This window comes from Oryzias latipes, chromosome 15, assembly GCF_053564925.1.
Source record: "Oryzias latipes strain Hd-rR chromosome 15, Olatipes_Hd-rR_3.1".
Lineage (NCBI taxonomy): Eukaryota > Metazoa > Chordata > Actinopteri > Beloniformes > Adrianichthyidae > Oryzias > Oryzias latipes.
Window position 1 is genome coordinate 28,379,755 of NC_136251.1, and position 21,155 is coordinate 28,400,909.

The 21,155-nt window shown below is 39.8% G+C and overlaps 1 protein-coding gene across 1 annotated transcript in view; it reads right to left on the reverse strand.

Annotated features, from left to right (window-relative positions):
• kcnk12 (potassium channel, subfamily K, member 12) overlaps nucleotides 1–6,107 on the reverse strand; it is a 35,833-nt gene extending 29,726 nt beyond the window's left edge. Inside the window, exon 1 of the mRNA XM_023963573.2 lies at nucleotides 4,204–6,107. Within this exon, the coding sequence (XP_023819341.1) occupies nucleotides 4,204–4,543 (340 nt within the window). The 5' untranslated portion in view covers nucleotides 4,544–6,107. The remainder of the gene's footprint in view (nucleotides 1–4,203) is intronic.
• Between the last annotated feature and the right edge of the window lie 15,048 nt (nucleotides 6,108–21,155).

Genomic DNA, 21,155 nt, shown 5'->3' on the forward strand with positions numbered 1-21,155 from the left:
AACCACACACCGCTGCACCATCTTCACAGAGGTGTCCTAATTGGCAGTTGTCAGCTGTCAGTCATCATTGAAGGTAAAAATAGGCTTCGTATCGATGGAAGACATGTTTTGTAGGCTCTTAATGAGAATTAAACAGTGAAGCTGCTTTAAATATGGAACAAACAAACAAAAATCAGGCTTGGAAGATGAACTGAAGTGGAATAAATTAGGAAAAAAAAGAACTTCCAGAAAAGCCCAACGGTCACCAGCGTCCACTAAAAGCCCTTTAAGAACAACACATATTGATCAAACTGGTAAAGAAAATAACATTTGTAATTACGATCGGCACAAATATAAGAATAGCCCTTTGTATTCAATGGTGCGTTTGTCAGTGACGTATATGGTTTACATTAATGAATGATACAAGCTTGTCATTGGTATATATAGATTTATATATACATTTGGTATATATAGATTTATATATATATTTGGTATACATATACATTTTTTTATATATATATATATATATGTATATATATACATATATATATATATATATATATATATAAATATGTGGATTTATACATTTTTTTTTTCATCTATAGATAAAACAAAAACAGATTTGATCTAAATCTTTACTACTTGAATGAATTGAGTTTTCAGGTTCAGTGTTGTGCGACATAATGATAAAGTATCTGCAATATTTGTGCAAAAAAGATTCAAGTATTTCCACAAAAAACTGTTTGAAAGGTTAATTATTGATGCAAATTCTAGTAAGTAGTAAAAGCAGTCAAATAGGGGGCTTAAAACACAGATTTAGGTCAAATCTATTATTTAAGAGCTCCAGAACAATTAGTGAAATTTTACAACAATAGGAGGAGGACCTTTAGACCCAGTGGCGATTTCTTTAAGACTGCAAGGGAAGCTCGGCTTCCCTTATAATGTCACAAAATTAATGGTCAAATATTGTATTAACATTTTATTGACTAAAAATGCGTTAGAAAACATTAATCTCAAAGACGAGTTCGTTCAGAATCAGTTACATTTAGCAGGTCGGCTGACTCGATTTCCTTCTCATACATTCCCGCAGCGTCACAGTGCATTTCCCTATTGAAGCCCATTGACTTCAATGGGCCTGCTTTGAACGCTTTTTTTTCAGACCAGTAGCCGCAAATGTTTAGACCTGAGTGACAACCAAAGCATTTGCTCCTCATCACATCTTTGTTGTTTTGGGGTGCTGTAAATCAAGTGCGTTTCCTAATGTGAGCAAATGAACCTGTGCAGCAACATTATTCATAAATCAATGAGAACCTCATTCTAGGAGGCACATCTTGTGCTGAAAGATGAGAAATGTCTTTACTTTTTAGACTTTTTTGTTTACCTCAGAAGCAGTAGTTGCTTAAAATAAAGAAGATGCTTGTGGATGACACATCGCATTACTCTACAGCACACTCACACACACACACAAACAGGGTGCACACACTGATTCATCTTATTACTTATCCTATTTTTGATCATATTTCTTTGTTATGTTGCTTCTGTTGCTGGAAAAACGAATCTGGGAAAACACCCCTGGGTGAGACAAATTCCCTTCATGAACTTTAAATATTAGAGACTGCAACACACACACACACACACACACACACACACACACACACACACACACACACACACACAGTCTCCCTCAACAATGCAGGGAGATTGTGTTTTGTTGGGACTAAAAATCAAACATCAAAGACCAACTCTGATGAAAATATTGTTTTTAACATGTTCTTGTGGCATTTTTTTCATGACGGAGGACACAAACAAAGAAAACTATGCTTACACTTGCATTTCTGAGTATTTCTCTATTAACATAGGTGTAAACGCAGATGGAAAAAGCTTGTTAGTGTGACGTAGAACTCACTAGCCACAAGCTCCCTGCTACGCACCATCCTGATGCATCCACTTGTAGACAACTACCTCTATATATGTCTTTGTTTTCCTCATCTGAGCTGGCATCTGTACGCATGGATAGCTCTGAAATTGCTTGCCCTTTTTGTTGCATTGGTACTGTTAGGTTGGGGTTTGTGGATAATGGGAAGTAGATTCTGGCTGACTTTGCCCCACAACTCTGAGGTGAATTTCCAATGAACTCATGCCACACTGCAGAAACTATGTCCTAGAAAATTAAATGTTTTTTACATTTTGGTTAGAAACGTCATAATCATAATCAAAAGACCACTGGGAACGCTTTGAAAATAGATCAATGGAGGATCGGAGTGGGACTTTAAGGACTTTTAAAAACCCTTTTTGCAGATCACGTTTCACACTTGTAGGATATTTATTTTATGAAAGAATAAAGCTTTTTCCTTCATACTTGGATGTTTTCACATTTTTCCAGATTCTTTCCAAGAGGACTATCGCAACTACAAAATTAATATCAAAGTTCCAGATTTTCCTAGTTTTTATTATTTATACATTTTACAACCAGGATCCATTTACAGCACATTAAACGGGCGGAGACTATCTCGGACAGTTTGTTATTCTGCAGTCATGCTGATGGAAAATGGTGTTGGCTTTGTTCTTAAATCAAAGACTGAGCAAATGAAACTTGTTTCAGTTTTTTTGGGATTCCATCTGTTCAAATACTCTTTACTCTGTGCTATAGATGGTATTCTGTAAGTGCGCACGGAGGAAAATATCAGAGCATCAGCAAAGTCATCAGGCATTAATGGTCCTGCGGGGAAGGACCAAAGACTTCAGTGGCAACTGGGCCGGAGCAGTCTGTGTGTTATGATGGAGAAATCCAGAACAGAAGGTTGTTTTCGTCAACTGTCTTCAAAAGGGAGATGCGAACTCTCAGTTTCAGCCTCTGAGCCAGCTTGGATAAGAAATAATTGAGCTGCTCTGCAAAAGTTGACATTTAACATTTCAGTCACAAGCAAGTAGATCACATGCAATATGTGTTCTGCAGCATCTGCACCACAACGGCCGAACAAACGGTTGTGGATTTCAATTAGCCCAACGAGAACTTTGAGGGGTCAAAGCCGTCTTTTCGTTCTTCAAAGGAATCCGGTTCATCCACACTAAGAGAGCGCCGAATTCTGCTATGTGCGGCTCTGATGATCAGTGGAAAGCCCCCAAATCCCTTCTATATCAGCAGCTCACAGGCATTGACAAAACTAGAACACAAGCCAGAGGATTGGAGAAGATTGAAATCGCAGGAAGAAGTAAGAGAATTGCAGCTTTCTTCTTCATGTTTAACCTACAAAATGAGTCAGGTTCGATAATCTGATGCTGCATGACAAATGAAGCACAAAGGACGTCTGCCTGACAGAGACACGAAGACAAACACGGCTGTTATGGCTCCCTCCCACGAGGCGCAGGCCCCCTTGGAGCACTCTCAAAGTGCATTTGCGTATCTAAGAACAGATAGGTGGTGGTGGTGGTGGTGGGGAGCGGTGGTGGTGGCAATAAACCTCTTCTGACAGGTCAACAGTAAACAAATTTATCTCTGCTCTTCTGCTCATGTGCACTCACTCATACATGACCATTTCCTTCACCCTCTCTCTTACGGTTGTCCATTTAAAGTTCAACTTTTTGGGTTTCTTTGAAGGCTAGCCTTCAACTCACCTGCTCACAGAACACACCAGCTGTCTGAGGTGTGAGGAGTGGGTGTCCAGACCATCAGGTATGCAGGGCGCCTGCACCGTTGGCCCTCGGGTTACCCTGGGAGGGACACTTGCTCTTTTCTGACATATCGTGTAAGTAAATGTTAAATGGGAGGGCAGGAGAAGGGGCTTCTCATTGACATTCCTATTGGTTTGAAGGGAAATGCTGCAAAAAAAAAAGAAAAAAGGAGAGACGCTGCACCCGAGGGTGCTGTCCTATAACTAGGGATGAGTGTGCATTCCAAATGGCAAACAAGTCAGATGTCGCCCCCATTTCCATTGTCCCTCTCAGGCAAAATGTGTCTGTTATTTTGTATGTGAGCCAGAGGAAAGCAAACCGGGAAGCAGCCTGTTACATCCACCCAGAAAGTAATATGATTATTTAACTATTTCTTATATTAGGAGGCTCAAATTGGATCACTGTTGAGGTGCTATAGATTAAAATTATTCAGCAAAACATCACCTTGAACGTTGGACTCTCCTAGCACCTGTTTTTGAGGGTTTATTTGGACAAAATCACATTAAAAACAGAACAAAATGACTAGAGGCAAAGGTCAAGGAGATCACCCACCTATAGTGGACACCACTGTTCCAACAAAATAAAAAGCTCCTGTAAAATCCCATCTTGCTCTCAAAGCGTCTGCCCGGACCCCCGCGGCGATGGCAGCCTCATATTGACGCAGGAAGGAGTTGAGCTCCTGCAGGCTGATGTTGAAGGTCTCACTAAAGTTGTGGAGCGTCCCGTTCCAGCGGCCGTGAGCCCGCAGTTCCGAGGGCCTCTCTATGGCCGAGAACACCGCAGCGCCGCACAGCAGGTACACCAGAATGAGGATGGCGAGCAGCGCGAAGCGGCCGTTGTCCTCGTTTAGGTGCAGGGAGCGGCAGCCCTGCAGTCGCTGGCCAGGCATCATCCGAATTTCAGCACCACTCGCGCGTCGGACAGCGACAAGCTCCTCATCGGAGACGCCGTTCGCGGGGGTGCATGCGCCAGCTGGAGGTCCCTGTCCTGCTCCCCTCACTGCACTTCTACGGCAGCATCTCTTCCATGTGCGCGCACCACGCTGTCACATTGTAGTGTGTTTGAAAAGTGACATAATCTGCAGCCGGTTGACATATCAGCACCGCACTTGTGGACGCAAGTCGGTCCATCCAGCCAAGAGTCCACGACAAAAGCTCCAGCCACACACTTTCATCAGAAACACGTGCTCTCCTCCAGTTGTAGCAATGCAGTTGGTGTGAAATGGACTGCAGCTCAAACCCAGCCGGACGCGCTTCTTTGTGCAAAAGCGCGCAGCAGAGTCCGCGGGGACGCCAAAATGTTCCTTTCTAAAAAAAGAACCAGTTGCGCAAATTCAAGATTTACGCAACTCAGTAGTATTCCTACTTTGGCACAAAGTGAAATATCCTCAGGCTTGCTTGTTCAGGGGAGCTGGTGCCTTTGTGTGCATCCTGTGGTGGCACACTGAATCCCATCCCACCCAGCGCATATGGCGAGATCCGCTCTTTTGTTCGCAGGTGCCAGAAGACACAGATTTCCGGATCGTCTTTAGAAAAGGTCTGCAAATGACAAAGTAGACTCGATGGAGTCGGTGCAGCGGCGGATCCCGTTTGCCATGCGCACTGAGGACGGTTCTCAGATCAAACTAACCCTCTGCATCTTGAGCGCAAATGTGGAGGAGAACAAAGTTGCCGCACAATATTCTAAATTATGACAGAAGAAAAAGCTACTGATCATCATTTATGGTGGCTGGCAGAAGCTTCTACCCAAATTTATTTATAATCTTAGTCTATAAAGCTGACACATTTGTGCTTTACAGATAAAAAAAAAACGGACCAAATTTGGAATCACGGAATTTAAGCACAAAAAGGTTTTCCATCTATCAAAACATAAGAATAAGCTATTTTTGTGTTAGATGATCTCAATTATGCAGCCATGCTAAACTCCAGCAGTGTTAGAGCCCACAGCTGATGGATGAACATGATATCACCCTGCTGCTGCCGCTGATCCACTTGATCCAAATGAAAAATGGTCCATTAAGGCACACTAGAAAGACTTAACCTCTTAAAAGGGGGTCAATGGCAGTCAATTCGTGTGCAGATCACTTGTCTTGCAAAAAAGATAATAAAGAAAAAGTACTTAAAAAAAGCAGATCTAGGAGGTTTTCTCTGTCAAAAGGATCCCAAATTGCCTGGACGGTAGACAGAAAATCCAAATGAACATGATGGGAAAACATGGCTGTGACAGCCACTCCTCTCTTTTCAAGACAGTGAGGGGCAAGAGGTTTCTTTATTGATTGGGCTATCTAATCTGGTTAATTGGCTTACAAATATCAAGGCAGGCTGCAGAGAACAAGGGCACGCTCAGCACAATTATCTCAGCTACGCAGACTGTCCTTGTCAAATTCAATCTTTACCTCAAAATGCAGGAAAGCGCAGAAGATTAAATAGAAGATGACTCCAATGAGAAATGGAGTCTGCCACGCTGACAGGTGGCCTGTATCTTTATTTAATTACAGCATCTGACTTTAAAAAAAAAAAAATATTAGACGTAGTGCTCCATATTGGAAAAATACAATAGGTTGCTTGCAGAATTGGTTAAAAAAAACAGTTTGGGTTTTCTCCAGTCACTATACTGCAGGGGCCACGAATACAGGAAAGTCACTACATCATTTGCTCTTTCTGGCCCTTCAGAGTTTCCATTCCACCTGGATGTGGGTGGAAAACAGTCATTTACAGCTCATATGTTCTCCGACAACAGTATTTCTGCACCAAAACGCCAACAAATCAGCTGCCGCCTGTGCAAGAATGGTAGTTTTAAGGGATCTATTTATATTGGGGTGGCTGTGGATGAAGTGTATTACACAACCCAAAAAATAAATAAATAAGTGCGGCATGCACTGGAAGTGTGAAAAACAAAACTATTTAGGGGCAGTCCTCCAAATTTTCTTTTTCTTATCAACCTCTTGCACCTTTTTTCTTGACTTCACTGATGTTTGTCGGCGTTCATTCATGCGCGGCTCTCTGGGGGTCCCGGCAGGGCTTTTCAAATCACGCCGAGGTTTGGGCTCTGACAGGCTCATCGCCACACCTTGATTTGTTTCTTTTACAAGCGTTCTGTTCTAAATTTGCTGGGTGCGGTGCTTTGGGTCGTTGTCCTGTCTGGCTCTATGCCAGCCAAGCGCTACCTGTCAGACAGACGGTTTCACATTTCACTCTGGAACATGATGGGATACAGAGCAGTTCACGGTGGACTCTGTGACTGCAGGGTGTTCTATAGTCATGTGGCTGCAAAGAAACTAAAATAACAACACCTCCAGTCTTGAGTGCTAGTCTGCTGCTTTTGCTGATGCTTTTTCAGGCTGCTCCTTCCTTTCCCTAAGAAGCTCTTTTCGTTCCATTTTTCTCCTCTAAGTCAGTGTTTATTTTCCATAGAATAACCTGAAGATGCATTACAGGTGTGATGCAAAAAATAAAGACAAGAATGGCACCCGAATGTGGACTTGTTTTCAGTGCGTCGCAAAAACAAGTGTTTTCCATCAATAGACAGAATGACCTAATGTGATTAATCACTGCACTTTGGAGGGATCTTGCTGGGATTTATTCTCATTTGAAGACTGGAAATGGCCTTGAGTGTTTTCCACTCATAAATAATTTGTTGGAAATTGCCTCACAGCCTTTTCCCAAGATCGATCCATGGCAAATGTTGCTGTTCCTAAGATCATTGTCAATGGCCTTGTCCCTTTTTTATGTTAAGTTAGCGTGCTTCCACACACTCTGTATCAGCAAATAGAGCTATTTGATTCAGGTCCTCACATACATGGATGATTAGCTGATAAAAAGCATCTAATAAACAACATCTTACTTCCAGGGATGGATCTAGAGGGGTCGCCGAAGGGCTACAGTCGCCCCCTAACAATTATTCATCCTGGTGGCCGCCCTTTATATAAACATCTTGTTCTTATTTGCTGTCCATTAACTCATATCACCAAATAGACATCAAAAGCAGAGCTGCTGATTCAGTTATTTTCCATTTCCAAGAACTAGATGTGCTGTTCCAGGAAAACAAATCATTCAAGATGATTTGGGCCATTTGAAAAACTGTGTGTTTGGACTGGAAATGACAAAAGAGTTCTGCGTATAGTTCAGTTGACTTCTCTACTGAATGTGAGGAATTTTAGTCCATAAATTAGCAGCACGGTAATCGTATGTCTGCATACGTGAAAGAAGCATTTAAAAATCATTTTGTTTTTAAATTCAAAAGCCAACAAATGTTTCATTGTTGCTGATTTTCAGTTTACATTTTTTTTAGATGGTTTGAATCGTGTTGTTTGCCTCCTAATCTTCCTTGTTCACACCAGGTTTAAGCCTCTAGCATCCAGCAGGTGTCTCAGTTTGTCTTATTATCTCACAGTTCTTTGTTTTCCACCAGGTCCTCAGTTCACTTTGTCAGCTTTGGACTCGTTGTTTGCCTGTAAGTTTTGTTATCTTCGTCTAAATTTTGAATTCTTTAAAGCTTCACTCTGATCAGCTTTTGATCAATTTTTAAAGTGTCTTTTAATTGTGATTATACCGTTTTTAGTCAAAAACCTGTGTCGTTTCCTAGGACTTAGTTTCTGCAGAGCGGCAGTAGTTCATTAGAAATTCCCCTCTGAGTTGTGGGCGGGATCGTTAGTGTGGAGCAACCCCACCCCCTTCGCATCACCCAAACCTGAGCTCTCAGTTTGCGTGTTCTCCCGCTAGCTTACAGCTCCTCACACCCCCAACCTAACATTACTGGTGCAACAAAAATTGTGAGCAATATTGGAGATGTCCAGCTGTACAGTTTTGATCCAGAGTCCAGCTCAGATGAGGAAAACAAAGACCTAAATGGATCTGTCTGCAAGTGGATGCATCAGAATGTAGTGGAGCAGGGAGCTTGTGGCTCCGCCCAGCGTATTTTCTACATCACAAATAAGCTCTTTTTAAAATGGCATTTTTTCATTTACTCAGAAAAGCAATTTTAGGCTTAAATTTTCTTCAAATATGTCCTCCATCATCAGAAAAAAAGGCCACAAGAAGATGTTAAAAAAACTTTCATCAGAGTGGGTCTTTAAGTTTTTAAGTGTCAGCAATGAGCCTCTTTCTTCTGCATTTAGGTCAGCCAGTACATTTTTCTCTTAAATCAGTTGTATTGCTTATATTTGTAGAATTTCTACAGATTTCTTGACAGAATAATGCATACATCCTATCTATGTGTTGTTTTGGTCACTTTTTTTCTATACCTGTACATTTATATGTTGTATAAAAAAGCAACAACATATGTACACCTATTTCTATAATATTTAGCTACATTTAAATTAATTCCAGTTCTCAGATAGGAAACTCACCTCAGACTTACAGAAAATTATAAATTATAAGCACCATGCAAAAAAAAAAAAGGGTTCAGGAAAAGTTTATTGATGATAAAACTTTTTTCTCTGTATTTCTATCCCCCACTCGGTTGATGATCCTATTTTTAACAGATATTTTTTATGTACTGTCTAATACTAAATGTAGTAAAATCATACATGGGTTACTCATCGCACACACCTGTCACAAAATGGGCAGGCGGCTGGTTCCAACTGCAGCAGGTTTTAATACCTCAGCTAAAAGTCCATATGGCTAAATCAGGGTCAGGCAGGCGGGGGTTTTAAGAACAAGCATGAGAGCATTTGAGGAGTAGTCAGGATCCAAGCGAGATTCAGGGCAGGCGGCAGGCAAATGGAGTGAGAGACAAAACGGGTCAGAAAATCAGAAGATCAGGTCTGGATATAACGTTCGGTAATGCAGGCAGAGTGGCAAAAATGAAAGTCAAGTGTGTGGCATCCAGAAACGCCGGGGTTGCTGGGAAATGTGGTGCAATAAGAACTGTGGAGATGGTTCCCACTGGTGACCAGAGGGAGAGACAGAGCTCTGTCTTCTGGCAACCCCACTCATTCTTCCGATCATAAATATGTGGAGTTTAGTTTCCTGGGTTTTAATATGTCCACCTCATCAGGTTTTAGGAGTATTAGGCTAAACATTTCATCTTTTCAATCCTTTAATGAAATCATTTCTTTGAGTAAAAACTAACAGGTTAAGTCCAGCAACTACTTTACTGGAGTACTGAGCGTGCTCGGCACGTCAACACACAGTCGAACCTGAAGGATGCGAGGATTAAAGAGGACATGTGGAAGAGACAAGGAGGCAATCCTTCAAAGTGCAGCGACGAAACCTCAGCATGGAATAAAGATGAGGACAAAAGGGAGGACATGAATCCATTACATTACAGGAAGAAGAGAGACCGGGTCAGTCAGGGTCAACAGAGGGATTTCCTCTGCACCTGGTCAGCACATTTACCCTGAATTCGTTACATTTTGCTACAATAAGTAAAATAAAATAATTAAAAATGTGGCGTTGCCGCTCCAGTTTGGCTGGTTAGAGTGGATTTGCATTAACAAAAAGCCAACGTTCCTGCTAGGAAGTTACTGCTACCAGGAGTTTCCTTGGATTTGATGCACAGTAACAACTGTTTCCGAAAATCCAGACAGGTGATTTATTAGGTGAGATTGTTCATTAGTTTTCCAAACTTGCCATTTATTTCGGGAACACATTTATTTCTTGACTGAGTTTGGAATTTGATGCACAAAAATCAGTATTTTGTAGAATTGTTTTAATCACATTTTAACAGTGACAAAACAAACAAACAACGAAGTTAAATCTAAAAAATAAGTGCTACCCAACTGCATTTTCATCAAAGCTTTGGTTTCACATATGAAACTTTTTTTTATTTTGAAAATTTAAAGTAACTGCAACCAGGTCAGCTCTCTAATAAACCACTAGGAGTTTGTTGCAAAAGCAAGTCTGAACCTGCTAAATCAAATGTTTAAAAGAGCAGAAATATAACTACAACTGAACAGGGACTTTTTTAATTTTTAATAAGTGTTATAAGATAATTATATCACATTTTGTCCCCTTAGTTTAAGGCAAACCATGAATAAATAAATAAATAATCCCAAATGTAATGCAAATTGTTAAAAGACCACCTGGGCTGGTTTCAAATGGGAGTAACTTACTATTTACTAATGACTAGTTATAAAAACTCTTGTGGCCTTTTTGTCATGATGGAGGACATATATCAAGAAAATGAAACTCAGAATTGCCTTATTTGAGTATTTCTTTATCCAAATCGTTGTGAATCAGACGAAAACATGCAGTTTGAAAAAAGCATATTTGATACATAGAAAATACTCTGGGTGGGCCGCAAGCTCCGCTTGTAGACGACTAGATTCATGTACGTCTTTGTTTTCCTCGTCTAAACTGGCTCAATCCTGTTCAGCTGGATAGCTCCAATATCGCTCGCCATTTTTCCTGCAACGGTAATGTTCGGGTCGGAGGTGTGAGGGGCTGTCAGCTAGTGGAAAAGCATGTCAACGAGGAGGTCTCAGCAAAAGGAGAGGGGAAGGGGGCGGCATTGCTTCCATCCATAATTCAGAGAGGATTTTCCAAAGAACTAAGGATGTAAACAGATGGATGATAGAAAATGGGGGCGGGCTGACTCTGCAACAGTTCTATCCACAACTGAAGATTTCTAACAAACTACCGCAACTCTGCAGAAACTATATCCTTGATGATTGGAGTGGGACTTTAACCCTTCAACAGCTGGGCTTTAGCCCCAGTCGGGTGTGAACATTCTTTGCGATACTGTTGACGCAATTTGCAATAACTTGCGATTTGTAATTCCTACAGATTCTGAAGGGGAGAAAAGCAGCTTTGCATCAATGTTTAAGTTTATTGAGTAAACACATTTCTGCTGTAACATGTTGCATATCAGCGTATAGCTGTTTATCTCCATTTCAGAATCCACTGGAAATTAGGCAAATTTCATAAATAGTCGATTACTTATGGCAGTTCGAAGAGCGTGTTTTATTCATGTTGCCTGTGACATCTCCAATTGAAATGGTTACTGTTTGTTGCTTTAACCACTATTCTTTCAGTCACATTTGTTTGTTCTTATCAAGTCCAAACTGCAGAAACTATGAACAATGACACAACAATAATGTCCATAAAGGTGGTTTGCATTGATGCACTCACTTTCAGAGCTAAGGATCACTCCTAAATGATTTAAGGTCTAAAAAACTTTTGTCAAAGTGTTCTTTGTGACAGTGGAGGAGAGTGAATCTGTGAGAGAATGAGCGCATCTGTCTGCAGTGTCATGGAGGGGGTGTGAGGGACTGTCAAATGATGGAGACCATTTTTTCCGCTGACCTCCCTGTCCTCCCTCGGCTCCTACATCCGTCCAGAGACTTTTTTTTGAGCTGGGTTGGCCCATTTTCACATATTTGCTGCAAAGGTTAGAGAGATGGTCCAGAATGCAGAGCATGGGGGTGGACATTTAGGTTTTTTTTTTTAATTCTTTTAATCTTTTCATGCTCAAATAGAAAACAAATAAAAGGGAGAACCTAAAACCACATGAGCCCTTTTATGCCTTTGTACAGTGAGACAAGCTTTTCAGGCGGATTGTGGAGTGCAGCTCTCGATGAGACACTCTCTGTGGCAGCCTGGTCAAAACGTGGAGGCGGTCTTCATAAGTGAGAGTTTCAGGCTTTTGTAGTTTCTGGCAGTCCTTCTGCATTATTACACCTCAGAGATCCTCTCTGTTCCCATTTTACCATCAACTCAAGGATCTCGAGGACAGTCAGAGTAACTGGCTACTGACAAGCTTAAAAAAACAGGAGCACATTTAGGTAATTTTAGACAGAGGATTTACCAATTAGTTTGGTAGCCTTTTGCTTTTTTGTCCTTCTCTTTCTTCTTTTGCAATATTTTAAAAGCTTTTCCATTGTTTTATTGAGTTATGAGCGGAATGAGTTCATTAGAAATTCTCAGCTATGGGTAGAACTGATGGTGCAGAGTAAGCCCGCCCCTATTTCCCATCATCCACTTGTTTACACGCTCTCCCACATCCTTACAGCCCCTCACAACACCAACATAATATTAAGGGGGAGTTTTGGCAAACAGTTTTGTGTCCGATGCCAGTTTGGACAAGGAAAAAATCCAAATGTACGTGGATCTATTTGCAGGTGGATGCATCGAAGGGAAGGGAGCTTGTGGCCCAGAGATTGTAGCCCCTGCATCACCAACTTTCTACAGTTATATTTTTTCATCTGCTCCTGATTCACAACAATTTGAGTAAAGACATACTCAGTAACACAATTTTAAGCTTAATCTTCTTAATATATGTACACCATTATGAGAAAAATGCCAAAAGAAATTGCTGAAAAAAATCAAAACACACAATTTGTATTCAAGTGGAAACATTCCTTCAACTTAAAAATGATATTATGCAGGAGTTGTTGCTTAGATAAGTCTTCTTTGGATCTCTTAAAAACACTCATGTCACTGTCAGCTGCAATCTGGCACCACAATACTTTTATTACGCCTGACTGAATGCCATAACTCACTAATTGCGTTTTGTCCTTTCTTTTTTGTATTGTAGTTGTTCTTTTATTAATGTTATTCCTTACAGACCACAGACTGCAAAGTCTGATTGACGGTAAATTGAGGTAAAAGCAAGCAGCCTGAACAGCTGTACGATTCAATCCCTGACTGCTGTGAACAAAGATGCTTCGAGCCGCTGGTTTTGCTGTGAAACCACAGCTCTGGGATGGATCCAGCGTCGCCTCTCCAGATTTCCCACAGTTTACTCACCCAAAACTTCCAGCTCTCAACATCCCAGCACGACTCCTACCACACGAAAAATGAAAAAGGACTTCCAGACTTATGTGAACATGGATGCTCGCTAATGAGGCGTGGGAAGACTTCCTTTAAATCTGATCATGTGGATCTTTGTGGGCCCACCGAGTGAGGAAAATGTGTCTCCCCCCACGACTCGTTTATCACAATGACAACTGCTGATGGCTTTCTCCCACTTCAAGCGATCCTACTGGTTGATGATTTTTCCCCAAACTTTTTTAAAATGTTTAGATTATGTTTACGCAAACACCCAAACAAAAAAACTGAACTCCTCCAGGATGTTTTGACGATTTTAATGTAGAATAAAGAGAATGAGGGCAGCTGCTTGGAGGAATTTCACAAACCATTTAAAATATCCCAAATATTTGCCCTGATGAATCCCTTTGTTTTACCTATTACTGTTTGAACCAAAATATTTTCTATATATCGTAAACAATTTCAACCAAACCCTTGAGTTTTAGCCTAACATCTTGGGAACATCCTGCATTAAAATAATCTTTCATCCTTTTCTGGATTGGGTAGAAAAGAGAATACAAGAATGTGACACCAAAGTTGCAAGATATGAGAGCAATGCCTCAAACTTTTACAGCCCTTGGTCTATTAGAAGGGCTTCAAACACATTAAAAAAAAAAAAAATTAGGCAAAGATCTTAAAATTCTGAGCTCCAATTCCTTGTAGGATCTAACACACAAAGGATCAATACCTTTGACTGTAGAAAGGAACTGGACATATAGTGTAACGTCACCCATAGAAACTGACTTTCTTCTGGCTCGCACAAACTGAAGTCCATTTATTCGCCATTTTCGTTAGTATTTGTCAGTAAGCAGTGATTGGTCCGAGTCGGTCTGAGTTGACGTTTCTATGGCAACCACTCCTACCAATTAGGAGTGAGCTTGTTGGATGTCCACACCTCTAATTACCACTTAAAAGCGGGTCAAACATTTTGAACTCTTAATGTGAGACCATCTACCTTTATAGAAGCATCTGATTGGCCAGTTTAAATCTTAAAGAACTTGAACTACAGAAAAATTGGATTTTTAAAAACATGTTAAAAAAAAGGTAGCAGAGCAAAAATGGTTGTTTTGATAAAAATCATTGCTGAGTAACAGATGTTTATTTCTCTTTTAAGTTTTGGAGAGTTTGGTTTCTTGGAGCCAGCAGATACTTCCTGTTTGGAACGCCAGGGGGGAGGAGTCCCTCAAATTATACCTCATATACTGTCATTAATTCAGACTCCTAAAATGATTAAAAGATCAAGAAACGCTGTTTACAGCCATTATGCAAATCTTTTAAATTAATTTTTATGTACAATTAAATTATTTTCTTCAGTTTTAATAATTTTTACTTGGTTGATGGCAGTTATTTTCTTTAGCTCATTTTTTAATCTGCCTTTTGTGTATTTTATTGTCCTTTTTAATTGTATGTTTTTTATTTGAAATTCTTTTTCTTTATTTGTTGAATTGTTTATTTTTTTTTATCTCTTCACTTAATGTAAAGCACCTGATATTGTTCTAAAGTGTTATAATTAAGGATGTCTTCATTCATTTGTTTTATTCTATGTAATATTTATTATTTAGTCTCTAGTTAACTTGGATTGATGTCAAACTAATTTGAAATTTCTAGTCAAAAAACTTTAGTATCTTTTTCTGTCTAGTTTTATTTTTGTTGTTGTTGGATATTGACTTTTCTATCATCTTATTTATGTGAAAACAAAAAAGTTGACTCATTTTTATAGCTTTTTTTTAATCTTAGAAAATATTTAATTAAATTAGGAAAATAGGGGAAAAAACTATTCAATGGGAAACAATGCAATAAATCTTTTTTAAATGAGTCAAAAATGTGTTAATATTTATTTGGATCAAACTTCTGGGAACCATAGAAAAACATTTAATTGGCACTCAGTTCCAAGTTAAATGATCCTGCAATGTTTCCTGGCATTTATTATTAACTCTGAGTCTAATTTGCATAAACGGGAGCACAATGTGTGGCAGCAGAAATTATTCTGGGTGCTGCATTCTCAGATCAACAAGCATGAGCGCCGCTCTGTCTTTTTTTTATTAATTTTTTTGCAAACACTAACATTTACCAACAATAACTGTTGCAGGGATGCAGTGAATCTGACAAACCCTAACAGAAAAAAATAACATTGATTGATTTCTACCTGTATGTGAGACGGCTGGCAGCCAACTGTCAGAGCTGCTGTGTGAGCTGTCTTGTGTGGCTACTCCACTCAAAAATAATAAACCAGCCCAATTATTTCAGAAGGATTGACCTAACGGAGAGAGCGGTCCACCTCGGAGCGCAGGACTCTGAAATGTCACCGCTCCTTGTTGATTGTACCCTGAGTCGTGTTGGTTTTTAGTCAGTGAAGCAACTCCAGCCCCTGAACTTTACGTGTGTGCGCACGCTACCACTAGAAACTATTTAACTCAAGCTTCTACATGGGAAAATCTTCATCGTGTTTGCTTCTGTTGTTATAAAAAGAGAGAATAGTCCATTTAAGAGAACTAAATTCAAACATAACCAGCAGTTTTGACTAAATTGTACATATTTGATACTGTTTTCCCCCTTTTTGATGACATATATTTACACTAAAAGGGAGGAATGACGTCTTGTAGCAAAACCCTAGTGCAAAAACCACTGAAGTCTTTGGCGAGCATATTAAACCTTTGTCCCAAATGCCCTTGCAGGTGGACACCAGCTGTCTGTGAGCATAAAATGTGCAAACCTGCACAAGGTACGCAGGTGGTCTGTATGAAATATCTAGGTTGTAGACCACTTGGTGAGCCCATGGAGCCAAGATGTTGATGATGCACCTTTTTTTCTATGGCAGAGGTGACAGAATCCAGGCTTCGAGGGCCGCTGGCCAACATGTTTTGCCGCTCAAGCTCCTCATTGGCCAAACACACCTGATCCAGGTGATCAGCAGAAGACAAGGCATGACTTTTGGAAAACCAGCAGGAAGCTGGCCCTCGAGGCCTGGAGTTTGACATCCCTGTTTTATGGGCATGCTAGAGACAACAGGTCATGGTGAACACTGAAACAAGATGCAAAGGTTAAAGTAATAAGGTAGGTGAGACACAAGCGTGTTGTTGTTGCAAGTTGTTTAAATTAATTTGGGTAAGAACGTACGATTGTCGTGCACGTGGTGAGAGAATCATTTGTAAGGATAATGTAGGTTATAGACACTTATGATGGGTGATGCTGTTGTATGGTGCCCTTACTCAGGCACCAAAAGGCAGTTACCTGCACCTGCAGACCCCATGCACGTGGCATTGACTCGTTCAGTAAGGACTCAGTAGTGACTTACTTAAGGTTAGAGTGCAGCACAAGGGCAAGTACGACAGCATCACCTGTACGGCATGATTGCATGCACCGTACATTAGCTTTACAATAGTGTTAAACTCCATTATTCAATATATCACTGTGCTCATTTTAACGACCCTTCGTGGGTCTGGATACCTCAAAAACTCACAGCACCTCTACGGACATGTGACTAGGGCTTTAACCAAGTGTTTTGGCATTGTTAGTTTTTTGTACAAAAAAGAAAAAAGAAGAGTGGTTGCAGACAGGATTTTTAATCATTTCTCTGTAAATTACCAATCTTGAAACCTAAAAACACCAAAGGTCAGTACAACCATTTCAACCATTGCTGGCAGCTACATTTTAGTTGTTAAGGGAGTCAATCCAAATATTTTCCTGGATTTTGCAAAAATAATGATGATGGCATGTGAAAAGATCAGCAGTACAAAACAGAGAAAGTAGTTTGATAGAGAGAAAAAAAACATCCATTAACTGCAAGGCAGATGTTAAACAATACAGCTGATATGATAGATGCAGCTTTTGCCTCCAGTGGACATGATCACATTACTGTTTTGTTGCTCCTTTAATGGCTTCATCGTCTGAGCTCCGTCTCCAAGGAAGAGGAACCAGTTACCACCAGGGATGCTCTTATCTGTTGCCACAAAGCAGCATTTTATTACTAATGGTACAGCGATCCGGCGTAGGGGCCCGCCCCGCACATTATGAGTCTTGACCTGAGGCGGTTCCCTGCATAGCTGGAGAGATTTTCATGGACTGAGATGGCATCTAATCACTTTGTCCACACCAGAGCAGCCTTTGTTTGAGGCGGGAATTGCCTCGCTGTCAGACAAAAACATGAAACTGTCTCTAATTGAATGCATATTTGTGTCAGGGCAGAGGCTAATGAGGACTCACTCTGTGTTCATGGGGATAAATGACAGCTCTGAGCTCAGTCATTGTGAAACAAATCCTCCATCTATGAACAACCTGCTCCATTTTCAAAATACAGGTTTAGAAAGTTAGTTTTAGCTAGATTTTTCAAAAAATGATCTTTGTTTGAATTTACTTGAAAGTTGAGATTTACGCAGTTTACGTGTATTTTATGTAGTTAATACACAAATATTATGTAAATCTTTTGCAATTGTGCATGATTTTTGGAAGATGCATACACAACTTTTTGTTTCCATGACCGTTCTACCTGTCTAACGGACTTAACATCATATACCACTGATGTATAGCTTTTATATCGCATATACGGCGTACCTTTCACCTTCTAATTATGTAATTGACGCACAAATCACTATTGAATTGCATATAAACAGCACAACAATCACGCACAGTTCCTGTTTTACTCTGATTTACGTGTTCTTTGTATACTTCGGTTATTAAAACGTGGTTCGTTTGTGGTACATCTGTGAAGAACCGCAACTTTTACCACATATATTCACGCATGACCAATTTTCATCTGTGCAATATGTGTGTGTAATGGCTGTGTGACGCGGCTTTAACAGAAATCTGGTTTGCAGTTAAAAAAGCAGATTCATGCAGGAGCGGGTAAGCTTAACTGGGTTTTGTCTACTCTTGCTGTAAAATATCATCCAACATGCACAATCTGTGTCGCAGTACCAGCAAAGAAGTCAACTAAATAACCAGTCCTACCCTCTTAATGACTCTGACATCTCCTGCTGGGTCCATTTGTCATTTGCAGGAATTAATACGTTATTCAGTCAGTGGGAAAGTTTGAGTCAATTACTTGTGCCTGAAAGCAGCCGATGTCAAAGAACAGCAGGAGGAGACGTTATGTGAATGAAGCTGGAACATCTAATTAAAAAAAAAAACTGTTTTAGTGTATTTAAAAAAATTGCAGACTCAGTATCCACTAATAAAAGATTTCCAGAAACTTAAAGCGGAAGCTCTAGAGCAGAAGAAAATCCTAGCATCCACTTTATACTGGTATACTTTGATGCATGGAATTGCAGCACCCAGGGTTCCATTACAATAGATTCTGGAGGGCTGTTTTCCGTGAATGCAACTTGATGTAAGTGTACAATAAACCCTGTGTGCATATTCAGGGAATGTTGCAGAGAAAAGGGTAGCAATATTCATGTTTTATTTATGTCGCATATACATCTAGATGCAATATATTTGTGCAAATACATAGCATCTATATGTATATGCATTTTTTTCATGAGACATAAGGTTCTTGCACGTCACAAAACAATTCCTGCAAATCCTTGTGTGCCCCCCTCTGTATGCAGCAGCTTTTTGCACCTAGGGTCTCCGTAATGTTTCACATAATCAGATAAAAACAAGCAAAATGGGTCCTCAGGTGGAACAACACACAAGGCTGAAAGATTACACCAACCGCTTCACCCCCACCCTCACAAACTGATCCTGAGCCTCCCTTTTTTTTTTTTTTTTGTAATTCCTGATGCGTCGTGGGGACACACCACCTAAGGTGGCATTAATCCTTTTCCCTCCACACAGCAATTACTGGAAAAAGTTATGATGTTTCGGCAGTGAAGCAGGAGACAAGCTGGAAAAATATAACAAGGATTCATTTGGGAGAAATTAGTGGCGGCGAGTGGATCTCAGCAGCTCATAATCTCTTATGTGACTGTGAGACTTCAGCTTCATCTCTTCATCTTCAGACTCTTTACAGCTGTTCAAGTAAACACAACATGTCCGCAAATTTTTTAATTTCCCATTAAGTGGGCAAAGGGGATTTGGGAGTTACAGCTTCTATGTATATGTATATTTTTTTCAACTGTAGGCACATTTTGCGTATACACTGCAAACTATTTGGCATTTTAGACGTTCAAGTACAGAAGGTGCTCGCGGCCTACCTTGCTTTCTTTCTTTTTGGCCGTTTTCCAGTGATATCGACATTGTTTTCTCGTGATAACATAAACCTTTCTTTTTTTTTTTTTTTTTTTTCAATTTACCCGCCTGTGCAGCTGTAAACCTTCTCCTTAAATGTCGATGACTTATTTGGACGTTGTTTATGACCAACAACAAGATCAGCACGATCTCCGCCTGGGTTCAACCACGATTAAAGTAAAGAGTTTTAAGTTCTTCTGATCTTTGACATTTTCTCTGCTTTTGTTTTGCTGTGGATTTTAGAAAAATATCAAAAGTAAATTCTTCGTTGCCTCAGCATTACGAGAAAGCAAAAATTGTCAAATCGTGATATCTACTATCTTGTAATAACAACAACCTTGTTTTCTCATGAAAACATGATAGTAGAGCTGGATATCAGAAGAAAACGGGCAACCAAAAATAAAAAGGAAGTACCTATTTGCATGTAAAATGGGTGCAGGCACTGTAGCAATGCGCATTTTGACCACACGGATAAGGCGTGGCTGACATATATTTCCATCACTTTTGTGCTTGGTTGCACATACATATGTGCAAATATCACCGGCCTAACAAAAAGGTAAGGTGGGCAATTAATGGCTTCAGTGTTCGAGATATTTTACCAGGTTTTAAGTTTAAATCAGCACAGTCAAGATTTTTTTTGTCTCATTAGGAGCTAGAAAAATTTGACCTAATACTCAAAAAAATCAATTTGCACTGTAATTCATGGTTCAATTTTAAAGATGTAAAAGTTCAATGAATGTTGTCAAGTTAGACTGGCATTCATTGTCATTAAAACAAAACTTTAGATTTATGCTCCAAGATAAGTGGTCCTTTTAGATTTTATGAGGACTCTCTTTTAATTCACGTTCTGTTCTAAAATGAGTCATTTCTACTCATTACACTAGTTTTTTGTCACTAAACAAAATAAACTACCATTTGGTTTAAAGCAACTCAAAAAGTATAAACCATTTGCATAGATTTCGCTAAAATGCTCATCATTGGGCTGTAGAACATTCCATTTGACATAATTCTAACAGTGAACTTATTAAACCTGAATGCCGGTGTTAATCTTATCATCAGATTTCTTGCTAAGCAACAATGATTTGCTGCATGTTCCGATAAATGTACTACTTTCTAGTGATTTTCTTCTTAAGATTAGTGTTCTTTTTAGGCTACCTCTTTTTGCAGTGCATGTGCGTTACATAAAACGTAAAAAAAAGGATGTAAACTACCGAATGATAACTAATTAAATGCAGCTGAGAACAGTTGGGTCTTTCACCTGGATTTAAATTAACAGAACATATCACACGATCTAAAACTTTCTGGAAATCTCTTCCAGATATGTGAAACTGACAACAGACTGGAATCAGCTGACTGGAGAGGTCGGGCTGCTGGTTAATGCAAAAAAAAGCTCTTTTAAGTAGGAACTTCAATGTACTACTGTATCCATGATACTTTTACGTTTTCCTCCTCTTTTATGAAACGTCTCAAGTTTGGCAGAGATTATGGGCTGCGTTTAAGCTGTCAGTGTATAATCCACTCCCTTTTGAGTCAGCCTTTTTCATACTGTTTAAAATTCAAACAGAGCATTTTATTCTCTGTGATTTT